The following is a 12,369-nucleotide window of genomic DNA, read 5'->3' as shown; positions in this document are numbered from 1 at the left end:
TTTCGACTTCCCCAGCCAAACCCCCCCAAAAATACAAAAAACGTATTCCCCCCTCACCCACATTTTTAGCTTATCTGGAATTTAAATTCCAGATCAGGTATTGTCATCGCACACCGTCCGTCTCCTATTTCGACTTCTCCGGCCAAATCGCTGAGCCGATTCGGCTGAAATTTGGCAGCAACGTTCCTCTCCTGACTGGTAATGGGGATTGCAAAGCTCATTCTGGTCACATGACTTAAGTAGATCAAAATGGCCGACTTAGTAAATTTCTTCAAAAATCTTATTTTCCAGAGCCACCAGTCAGAATGCCACCAAATTTGAGTTTCAACATTAGGCCAGGGTAGGGATGGTTAAATTGCGGGGGTCATGCCTATCACGTGATCGGAAATGTGTTAAAATGGCCGACTTGGTCAATTTTGGGGGAAAATCACGTGCATTCCTTCAAAAATCTTATTTTCCAGAGCCACCAGTCAGAATGCCACCAAATTTCGATGACAAAATTAAGACAGGGTCATGATAGATTGCAGAGGCCAAGCCGATCACGTGACCGAAAATGTGTCAAAATAGCGGTCATGCAAATTCATTCCAAAATCTTCTTTTCCAGACCCATCAATCAGAATGCAACAAAATTTGGGTTGCAACATCAGGCCAGGGTAGGGATGGTTAAATTGTGGAAATCATGCCGATCACATGATCGGACGCGTGTCTAAATGGCTGACTTCGTACATTTTTGGGAAAATTGTGTAAATTCCTTCAAAACCTTTCCTTTCCAGACCCACCAGTCAGAATGCCACCAAATTTGGGTGACAACATTTATCCCAGGGCCCAGGTAAGCTGCAGGTCTAGTGGTCCTACTTTTATTTTTCACAATTTGTGATATCCCCATTCCAACCCCACCCCTCTCCCCAGTCCCTCCGATGGATTTACTGACATGCAGCCTGTAGCCACTGGTGGCATCATTGCCGAGAGCATGGTCGTGCCGCTGATGCAGTGCCCCGTTACCAGTAAGCTGGTATTCATTTTGCCTACCTCAGGATGACAGGCTGAGTGAACCCCACCTGGTGTTAATTTAACGGCCGACAGTGGCTTGAACTCAAGACCGTGAGATCTCTAGCCAGCCGTCTTAACCGTTGATTGGTATATGGGACACGTGACAGTGACACCCTTAATCTTTAAAATGTTAAACAGCGACAGGACGTGTGAAGATCATTTATTCGTAAAGGCAACATGGTAACCCACGAGAGGTCACCAACTGAAGTTTTTTAAGCAGAAAAAGAAACAATTAAAGCAGAATAATGATTCTTAAATGAAAATGTCATGATTCAATGGGACAACCTGCCCACCACGTGGTCAAGAGCCAATGGTGAAGGTCTTCATTGGATCATCAATGGCAATGCAAACAGATGACGTCAGACCCGATCGCACTGATATTCCCGATGAAAGAATCATTTTCACAAAGAACCCAAAGAACCTGCACCAGCGACCGTCCTGTGCTCCCCTACGAGCACGAACTTCGGTTTTTCTGTTTCTAATAAGGTGTAAACGAACGAGACCAGCCGAGCTTCCCGAAACATTCACATACACTTCCACTCGCGCCTTGCCGCCGTTTCGTCCACATCACTCAGAAACTCGTCATTCGTTCTGATTTTCGACGCTCAAGTGTAATCCACTTGGTTTTCTTATTTTCATTGCCGGTACCTGCCCCACTGGCCTTCCATTTTCGAAGGGCGTTCACGGCGATTTTGAACGAGTACAAGGGGGACCTCTGATCAAGCCAACCTCACTCCTCAGGCTCTGAAGGAACGTGCGAATGGAACCCGATTTTCATGGCAAATAGCAAGGCCTTTTATTCGATGTGAGAAACGGCACATGAAACGAAGGCGAAGGAGGTTAGAAAGGTAAATCGAGAGGGAGATTTCATCACCGGAACTGACGTCATTCTTCTTCCTGTTCACTCTGCAATGGCGTCTTCAGGTACGACGTTCGGGCATTTTAATTCCCTTGGCAGAGGGTTTATCTGTCAGAGCCTCGTCGTTTCATTCAGGATCAAACGTTTTGTGCATTGTGTGTGTGTGTGTGTGAGAGAGAGAAGCGAAAAAGGGAATTGTTTGCTTTTCCTTGTTGCTTAAAGCCGAGTGTCCGTGTTGAGGATTGGTGTTAGGCCTCGGGCTTAGGCTTGCGATGATCGCACAATCGACGGGCTCCCGCGATGTCTGTGCATGTACGTGTGGATCTTGATTATATACGGCTGTTTCCGTGCGTGCCGCAAATCGCACGTGTATTGTTCGTGTTGAGGAAGGTCGTGCAGGTTTGGGCGTCGCATGTGCTTACACCGACGGGGGATGCAGGGGTTGGTTCTTGTTTTTCTCTCGAAGGTTGTCATCACCTTTGTTGGGAGAGTTCCCCTTATGAACAGCTTGGTGTTGAGGAATCCACAAGGGGCACCTCCATTGGACCTGTACGATGCACCTTGGTGCGTCCACGTTCAAAGGCATCGCACGTTAAAAACTTGAATAAACGATCTGCACACACAGGCACACACACAGGCACACACACAGGCACACACACAGGCACACACACAGGCACACACACAGGCACACACACACGCACACACACACGCACAGGCACACGCACGCACACACACACAGGCACACACGCACACACAGGCACACACACAGGCACACACACAGGCACACACACAGGCACAGGCACACGCACAGGCACACGCACGCACGCACACACAGGCACACACACAGGCACACACACAGGCACACACACAGGCACACACACAGGCACACACGCACGCACACGTGCACACTCGCGCTCGTACACGTACACATGCACGCACACTCACACTCGCACACGCTCGTACACGTACACATGCACGCACACTCACACTCGCACACGCACGTACACGTACACGTACACGTACACACGCACGTGCGGTATGCGCAGGTAGATGAATGGAAATGGTTTAAAATATTGGGTTCGGAAAATCCTTCAATCAGACTTGGCCTGAGCTCGTACATCATGTCTCGAGGTTCACAACTCTGCAAGTCCTGGAACTTTGGCCTTTAACCTGTACGGTTCTTGGTGCCTCCTCCATTGAACCTGTACTGCGTGCCTTGGTTCCTCCTCCATTGAACCTGTACTGCGTGCCTTGGTTCCTCCTCCATTGAACCTGTACTGCGTGCCTTGGTTCCTCCTCCATTGAACCTGTACTGCGTGCCTTGGTTCCTCCTCCATTGAACCTGTACTGCGTGCCTTGGTTCCTCCTCCATTGAACCTGTACTGCGTGCCTTGATCCCTCTTCCATTGAACCTGTACGGCGTGCCTTGGTGCCTCCTCCATTGAATCTGTACTGCATGCCTGGGTTCCTCCTCCATTGAACCTGTGCGGCGTGCCTTGGTGCCTCCTCCATTGAATCTGTACGGCATGCCTGGGTGCCTCCTCCATTGAACCTGTGCAGTGCACCTTGGTGCCTCCTCCATTGAACCTGTGCAGTGCACCTTGGTGCCTCCTCCATTGTACCTGTACGGCGTGCCTTGGTGCCTCCTCCATTGAATCTGTACGGCATGCCTGGGTGCCTCCTCCATTGAACCTGTGCAGTGCACCTTGGTGCCTCCTCCATTGAACCTGTGCAGTGCACCTTGGTGCCTCCTCCATTGTACCTGTACGGCGTGCCTTGGTGCCTCCTCCATTGAACCTGTGCAGTGCACCTTGGTTCCTCCTCCATTGTACCTGTACTGCGTGCCTTGGTCCCTCCTCCATTGAACCTGTACGGCGTGCCTTGGTCCCTCTTCCATTGAACCTGTACGGAGTGCCTTGGTCCCTCTTCCATTGAACCTGTACGGAGTGCCTTGGTGCCTCCTCCATTGAACCTGTACGGCGTGCCTTGGTGCCTCCTCCATTGAACCTGTACGGCGTGCCTTGGTGCCTCCTCCATTGAACCTGTACGGCGTGCCTTGGTCCCTCCTCCATTGAACCTGTACGGCTTGCCTTGGTGCCTCCTCCATTGAATCTGTACGGCATGCCTGGGTGCCTCCTCCATTGAACATGTACGGCGTGCTTTGGTGCCTCCTCCATTGAATCTGTACGGCATGCCTGGGTGCCTCCTCCATTGAACATGTACGGCGTGCTTTGGTGCCTCCTCCATTGAATCTGTACGGCATGCCTGGGTGCCTCCTCCATTGAATCTGTACGGCTTGCCTTGGTCCCTCCTCCATTGAACATGTACGGCGTGCTTTGGTGCCTCCTCCATTGAATCTGTACGGCATGCCTGGGTTCCTCCTCCATTGAACCTGTATGGCATGCCTGGGTGCCTCCTCCATTGAACCTGTATGGCATGCCTGGGTGCCTCCTCCATTGAATCTGTACGGCATGCCTGGGTGCCTCCTCCATTGAACCTGTATGGCGCGCCTTGATGCCTCCTCCATTGAACCTGTACGGCATGCATTGGTGCCTCCTCCATTGAACCTGTGCAGTGCACCTTGGTTCCTCCTCCATTGAACCTGTATGTCGTGCCTTGGTTCCTCCTCCATTGAACCTGTACGGTGCATCTATGTACATCCTCGATTGAACCTGTGTGGTGCACCCATATACATCCTCGATTAAACCTGGACGGTGCACCTTGGTTCATCCTCGATTGTTCAGTAACCAAGTCGTTATTGTACAATACGAGATTCTGCAGTGTAATCATAAAACTGCTTTAACCTGTAAATCTGGTTTCACCTGTCTTGTGTCGATTACCTTTCTGAGCTGCTCTATTTGCCTGGAAAGTACCTTGGGTTACTCTCCGGAGTGAAGCTATTACCTGGCCTCTCTGATCTCCTTATGGTATACAACGTGTTCGGTTTTGACCCTCCAGCGTGAGTTTGCACGTCCTATCTTGCATATGAGTGGTTCCAGTGCAATCCAAGCATCTCAGTGTTATCCGTGTCTCGACAGAAGTCTGAAGTTCGTGTCTGGCTCCCTCTCCAACTGAAAATAGGTTGTGGAGGTCTGGGTTTTGAACCCCTTCCTGCCACACATTTTCAGTCCTTTGCATCTCCCAAGCCAACATGGTTGTGCACACTCATGCAATAACCATTTTCTACGAATCTGTGTTCGTCTTGTAACTCATGTAAAAGTTGAATGATGTTCTCTATACTTTGTAATTTGAATAAAGATCAGATCATGAACCATGCTCTGGACAGAGCATCGGTGTTGCTGAAGCAGTTGCAAAGCTACAATCCTCGGTGGGTCCCCACTCTGACTCAGGAAGTCAGCGCAGGAATGTCATTTGTTCAGGGTGCCGACGATTACCTGCCGACTCTTCACAATGGACACCGTGGGATCTTTAATGTCCTCCAACTAATGCCGGTAGATGGGACGTCACTTTGGCCATCCCTCGGACGGCCCATGCATTGATGAATCGCTCGTCCTGTGAAACACTGGGATGACAGCTTATAGCTGGGTCAGGATTCGAGCCCACGCTAGACAGCTGAGAAGGCGAGTGGCCGAGAGGCACGCACAGCCTGCCACCCCCTTAAATCGAATAAACCATGTTGCTATATACTCTTCTACATGTAAATAAGTGCATGGAGAAGTACACTGATGTCTCTGCTGTGTGTAAATATCCCAACTCCTTCATGAGCTCGAAACGTCTCTAAGCTGGCCATTAAAGTCAGACGCACAATGGACATTGTCGACCTGGAAAAGTCTCACCTTGATTTTGCAGAACCTCTCACAGCCTTCATTTTAAGCACAACAGTGTTGGTACCTCTCGTGGGTTGGTGAACTCGAATCCCACTTCTGGTTTCTGGATCCCGTGGAGGCCAAGGCTCTGAAAGTCGTCTGCATCACTTGTCCAGAAGCTGTCGCATCGAGCCTACTGCTCTTTCACCGCAGACTTATTGGTGGTTTTTTGATCTTGTGCCATCTCTCAGCTTCATCGCCGTGTCGTGTCCTCTCCTGTTTCCATTTGTGTTTTTTTTTTTTTTTATTTTTTATTTTTTTTAAATTTCTCATTTTTGCCTTTCCCTGCCTTTTCTTACAGGTCATGTTTGTATGTCCTTTAACTGTTCCTTTGGTACTTCTGCATCAGCTTCAACTTTTCATTAAAACAGCCTCTGTTAATTCAGCAGGATGTACGTTATAACACAAGTATGCATGGTGGGCCAAATGGCCTTGCAGTTGCGTTTAAGCTTCTGTGTCCTTGTATTGCTTCAATAACGAGCCGATTTCTGGTCGATACGCTCACTCTATGTACATGATTTGTTTTAGTTTTTCTGAATACTCAACAACTGTTTTGATCAAGTTGTTTAACTTTCCTCTTGTTCCATTCAGAGTATTCTTATTCGACACAGCCTGATCAACAGAGTCAGAGGTAACTATTCCACGTGTCCATCTGCAATCTTATACGCACTCGTCGTGTTGCTCTGTTGTTGATTTGGGGGGTGGGGGTGACGACCTGTCCCAAAACCTGGACTCATTTTAATTGAGACAACGTGTATGTTATTACTCTCTGTGTGTTGTAGTTATGGAGGTTACCAAGAACAGAACACCCAGGGCTACAGCCAAGGGAATCAGGTATGGCTCCGAATGTATGTATGCTTTTTTTGCGCATCATGAATAGCTAGCGAGCTCACTGTACTCATTTCATTTTTGTTGATCACCTTATTTCACAAGGGAAGTCATTAATGGGTTCGAGTGGTGAAAAGTTCTAAGTTGATGGTGATTGCGAGGATTCCAAGAATGATGGAGAGGAGTGAAAAGGGAATGATTAAAGGTATGATAGGAGGAGGAGGGGGTGTCATGGAAGAGAATACGAGTGAAGGAATTGAGCCAGTGATTTTCCGCTTTCACCGAAAATGGACAAGATTCATGGAATTGGTGACTTTTTTTTTTATGCCTCTGCAGCCGAAGGCACCAGAGGCATTCTGGCTTTGCATTGTTCATCTGGATTTGTGCCTGTCCGTGCGTTCGTGCGTAGCAGATTTCTATTACCGCGATAACTTGTGAACTGCTGAAGGGATTTTATTTTTTTAACCAAACTTTGTATATTACTACCAGTATCTTTTATTAACTCCACTACCGAAGGTGGATGGTTATGTTCTCACCTCTCTGTGTGTCTGTCTGTCTGTCTGTCGTTTGTTACTTAAGAAATCTAAAGATTTCGTAAGTATATTGTTCACTTCCGGACTCTGTTTGTGTGTGTTTGTTTGTTTGTAGGCACGATAACTCGAGAACGGAAGAAGCTACCAATGTCAAATTACACCACGTGATTCAGGAGCGTGATGGCTAGTGCTGATTAGATTTTGGTCAAAATCGGTCAAAGGTCAAGGTCACAGTGAGGTCAAACATTCGATTTTTGATGGTTTGGTACAGAATCATCGTAGAAACTTCTGATTTGCGTCGCTACCTTCTCTAGAGACAGCTTTTATGAGACAAGGTCAGAGGTCAAGTTGACGATTTCGTAAGTACCAGTCTATTACTGCTTGTTTGTCTGTGAACAAAATATTGTGGCAAATTCGTGCCCGCCGGCGTGCGGACGGCCGCGTCACTCGAATCGCGGCATGTCGCCCACCGGACGGACAATTCTGTCGTGACCCTCTCGGAACAACGCCGGGAGCGAGTCACGGGTGGGGGTTTAACCCCACCACGACCGTGCCAATTGCCCACCCGTGCAGGATAGGGTTGCTCGCCAAATTCGATCTACCTAAGTACTTGCGCGGATGGTCGACCGGGCGATCGTACCACGCCACAGGCCAACTCCGGACACGAACCGCTTAAGCGGTCCGTTCCGTGCTACAGTGATAACCGAGCGGTGTTATCGTCGGCCTTGATGGTTCCCATTAATTACTGGGATGTTGCACCCACTACGAACCCCTTTCCGTGATGCAAGATGGAGGGTCAATAGAGAAAAGACAAAGCGAAACGGGCACAATTCAACGAGCAAGCATTTTATTCACACGCACACACAGACAAGCACATAAGGCACGTATTTACAGCAATACACAATCAAAATGTACATAAAGCAATTAAAACAAAAGAAACGATGCAGAGCTACAACCGAATACGCGTACACACGGCAACACTTAAACAGTTCTACTTTACGAGACACGGCGCCACAAGATCCATACAAAAACCCCAAAGAAAAGAAAGAAAGAAGTCGTGACTTCCCTTTGGCTGGTGAGTCCCTCTCCCGCGACCGTCAGCGTGGTCGCGCCCGGCCCCGACCTCTCGCAGCCGGCGAACCCTCTCCGGCACTCCCCGTCCGGACGCACAGGTCCACCTCGCAATGGGCGCCGCCCCTTCTCCCGTCCGTGCCTTCATGACAGGGCCACTCGCCAGGGCGCGGGCACAGGATCTCTTCCTGAAGACCAACTCTCCACAAAAACCAACCGAACCACCAGCCAAGACGAAGAGGAAGAAAAAGCGCTCCTTGCGCCCGCTCGTGTCCGTCTTTTATCGCCCGGGGCTCCGCCCTTCGCCCCGCCCCGTTCTCGGCTCCACCTTCCTTCGAGAGGGTTCCCGAAAAAGGGTGTTCCCTCACGCTTTCCCTCCACCCCGCTCCGTCCGGGGGCCGAGGGAGTCAGTTTTTGGCTCGGAGCCAGAGAATTATTCCCCCAAAAAGAGGCCCCACCTTTACATGACCTCTGACCTTTGACCTGTATCGCTCTTCCTCCACTCCAAAGCGCGGGGAAGTCAGACGGGAAAAACAGGTGGGAAAAGCCCACCGAGCATCCTTGTTGGTTTTTGTTTGTTCCTCCGCGGAGATCGTAACCGCACGGAGCCTGTTGAATGGCGAGTGGCGAAGATGTGGTGGCGTAGATGGTGGAGTTGGCGTGGTTGCAGTGTGGTTGGTGCTGTGATGGGGATGGCGTGGTTGTTGAAATGTTGTGTGTTTGAAATAAAAGATAGAAAAAGAAAAACGACTAACTCAAAGTATCGCAGCCCGAATGTATCACATAAATTCCCTCTATACAACGGGTTTGGGCCAACTACACATGTACTTTGAGATATCTCACCTACGGGCCCTTTATGGTGTAATGTGAATTTCCACAGCCGTAACAATATAATATCACAAAGTTGCGGATGGATTCGGACGAAACTTGGAGAATGAGTTGATTAAATCTTCATTCAGGTCTGAATCCAGATCCGGCCTCTCGGTGGGATACAAAACGTAAACTAATCAGCCTGGTGGAGGTATGCGCTCCACCGCATGCCCTTCCAGTAACGTATACATATTGTTACGAATTTTGGCCCGTCCGGCGTGCGATCGGCCACGTAACTCGAATTGCGACGCGTCGCCCACCGGAACGGACAATTCAGTCGTGACCCTCCTGGAACTACCGCCAGGAGCCAGTCATGGTTGGGGGTTTAACTTACCACGATCGTGCCAATTGCCCACCCACGCAGGATGGGGTTGCTCGCCAAATTCGACCTACCGAAGTACCTGCACGAGTGGTCGACCGGGCGATCGTACCTCGCCGCAGGTCGACTTCGGACACGAACCGCTTAAGCGGCTCGTTCCGTGCTGCAGGGATAACCAAGCGGAGTTATCGTCGACCTCGACGGTTCAGCTTACTTATCCGGTGTTTCACCCACTACCAATCCCTTACGTGATGCAAGATGGAACTTTCAAACAAGGGAAAAGATGCAATGAAACGGGAAACAGTTTGACAAGCAAGCACTTTTATTTCACACACAACACACACACACACACGTCAGGTAGTAATGCAAAATGCAACAAAAGCAAAAGCCCTACTACCGACTATAATTATTTACAACACTTAAACAATTATACTTGGCGGGACTCGGCGCCACATCATTCATTCAAAATTAACAGGAAAGACCTCCCCATAGGCAGGGAGGTAGACGGGGTCCGTGGACTAAATGTGCGCGGAACCTGGAGGAGCGGCAAGGTCCACGAGACCGAAAAGGTCTTACCCGCGTCCCCGTGACTCGATGGCGGGCAAGCCGCAATATCAGCGCAGCTGCGCCCTGACTCCGTGCCCCTGGTGTGGTCGGTGAGCCCTCTTCAGCGTGCTCCGCGCAAGCACGGTTTGGTTGGCACCACGATTACGGTGGGAATGAACGGGGCCACCGGCACTATCTCAGCGTGGATGGGGTGGGAGGGGGGAATTGTTGATGCTCAGGGTCGAGCGAGGGGAATGGCTGGCTAGCTTCATCGCTTGTGAAAGTGAAGGTGGCTCGAGTCCAGCGACGAGACGACACCAACCACGGGAAAAGCGACCCCCACACTATAACGAGTTCCACACAGACTCGCGTCTTTAAAAGACCGGGGAGGAGCCTGTGTGCAGATTTAGGATCAAAACGCGATTGGAGGCGGGGCCACGCCACCCTCTGTTCAGCCATTGGTGTGGCAAAAAGGGGCGTGAGCATCTTTTGATCCGAATTCCTTCCTGAGAGGAATTCACATCCATCGCGCTTGGAGGCGGGGCCACACCGCCCGACGCTCGCTCATTGGACGGAGGAAAAGGGGCGTGAACCTCCCCTGATCCGAATTTCTCTCCCGTAAGGAATCCATTGCACTCGCGGCTTGCTGCGTTCGGCAGCAATCACCGAACGGCTTCGGACAGTATGACGTTCGGTGTTGACTGGTGGTGGGGTCGATGGTTGTGGAAGGAGAAAGGCGAAGGTTGTGGGGGGTTTGCTGTGGTGGTTTGATGGTTGGCGGGCATCGTTTGGGAATGGCTGTGAAGTGATGTTTGCGGGATGGAGTTGTGGAGGTAAAGAGGAAAAGGTGGTGGTGTTTGAGTTGTTGGCGGCTTAATGGTCCAAAATAACAATAGAGAAAGAAAAATGGCTAACTCAAAGCGTCGCAGCCCGGATGAATCACACATAATCCCTCTAAACAACAGGTGTGGACTAACTACACATGAACTTATCGATATATCTCACCTGAAGACCCTTTATGGTGTCTTGCGAATTTCCACAGCCGCACCAATATATATATATATATATATATATATATATATATATATATATATATATATATATATATATTGGTGCGGATCGGCTCATGACGCTTGCCTCGCTACATGTCGCTATAGAGGCACAGGCTTGTTTTAACTGAGGATAATGACTGTGCGAGAGTTGCTGTTTAGTCATGATTTACACCAATCATAACACAAACATCTGTTTGTAAAATTGGTGACATGATTCATTTTTTTTAATTTATTTTTAATTGAAAAAGGTGCAAGTGGTCTAAAACCCTAAATGGTCCAAGCTGCCTAATCTGTCTGGAGGGTTTTAGGGGTCTAAATGTTGTTGAGGTTTAAGGGATGTAAAAGTCTAAAGCTTCTCAGGGTCTAAAGGGTGAAGGGATCCAAAGGTGTCGAACGTGTTGAAGGGGTCTGAAAGGTAAATTGGTTATTAAGGGGTATGAAAGGGTGTTTAAGGTCCTCGGTGTTCTTTAGCTCTTTTAGGTCCTTTGTGTCCCCGGGGTGTTTTGCATCCTTTTGAGTCTTACAGGGTCTTTATAGATCTCAGGCGTCTCGGCAGGCGAAAGGGTGAAAATGTACATTCCAATAGTATGCAATTTATAGACGTACGTGTGTGTAGTCATGGTGCAACTTGTGTTCATATATTAGGTAATTAATAAACAGTCACCCGGCTTCACGGACTGATGAACAGTTTTTCGTTTTTTTTCCTGCCACGTGTCTCAGGTGTATGAGAGCTCTGCCTTGCTGCTGCTGCAGCTGTTGTTGTTACTCCTGTTGTTGGGATTCTTGTTTGGGGTCGATTTTTGAAATGTGCACCCATTGGTTGGACAGCTGCCAGACCCCACCCACATTTGTTGCTCGACTTCACCCAGACGAAATATGGCCACCATCTTGCTGCTAAGATAACAAGCCTGGAGGCCACTGCTGATTATATACTGCCTGGGTTTTTTGCGTCAGATTTCCATCGGCTTTGTTTGGGTCGTGTGTTTATCATGTTGAGGGACCCCCAAAAATCTAATCATATGTCGATTAATAATAAAGTTTAATCGAGCCCGTCAGAAGACATGGGAATCAAGCGTTACGTTGTATAAGTTACGAACAAAATAGCGTAACGTAGTTTTTGAACAACCCCATATTGGGGTTAAGCAATCCGGGACTGTGTGACGAATCAGCTCGTTCTGATAATAGCCATGGTGGAGCTGATGTGTATGAGGTGTCGTGTTCATCTTTTCAACGTGCATTAAATGCGCTTTTTCCTGATTTCGGTCGTGGCTCTGACTGGGTCACTCAAGGACATTTTTCTTTTTGTTCCTTCGCCACACAGTGTAGCTTTGGCTGTGTTTGGGTCATAGTCATGCTGAAAGGTTAACTTCCGTCCTGATTTCAGGTTTCTTGCAGAGGGCAGCAGGTTTTCCTC

The 12,369-nt window shown here is 49.1% G+C and overlaps 1 protein-coding gene across 4 annotated transcripts in view; it reads left to right on the top strand.

Moving 5' to 3' along the window:
• Window positions 1-1,723: 1,723 nt before the first annotated feature.
• Window positions 1,724-12,369, top strand: part of LOC147016273 (RNA-binding protein FUS-like) — a 122,439-nt gene continuing 111,793 nt past the window's right edge. For 2 of the 4 annotated variants that reach the window (XM_085844857.1, XM_085844854.1), the window contains exons 1-3: window positions 1,727-1,974; window positions 6,328-6,367; window positions 6,519-6,570. In XM_085844857.1, coding sequence (XP_085700983.1) covers window positions 1,962-1,974; window positions 6,328-6,367; window positions 6,519-6,570 — 105 coding nt within the window. In that variant the 5' untranslated portion in view covers window positions 1,727-1,961. Of the gene's footprint in view, window positions 1,975-6,327; window positions 6,368-6,518; window positions 6,571-12,369 lie in introns of all 4 variants that reach the window. The other 2 variants (XM_085844856.1, XM_085844855.1) reach the window with 2 other exon arrangements.

This window comes from Eptatretus burgeri, chromosome 11, assembly GCF_056783735.1.
Source record: "Eptatretus burgeri isolate ZD-2024b chromosome 11, Ebu_testis_v1, whole genome shotgun sequence".
NCBI classification, from domain to species: domain Eukaryota; kingdom Metazoa; phylum Chordata; class Myxini; order Myxiniformes; family Myxinidae; genus Eptatretus; species Eptatretus burgeri.
The sequence above is the reverse complement of the archived record's forward strand: the minus strand, read 5'-3'. Positions and strand labels throughout refer to the sequence as shown.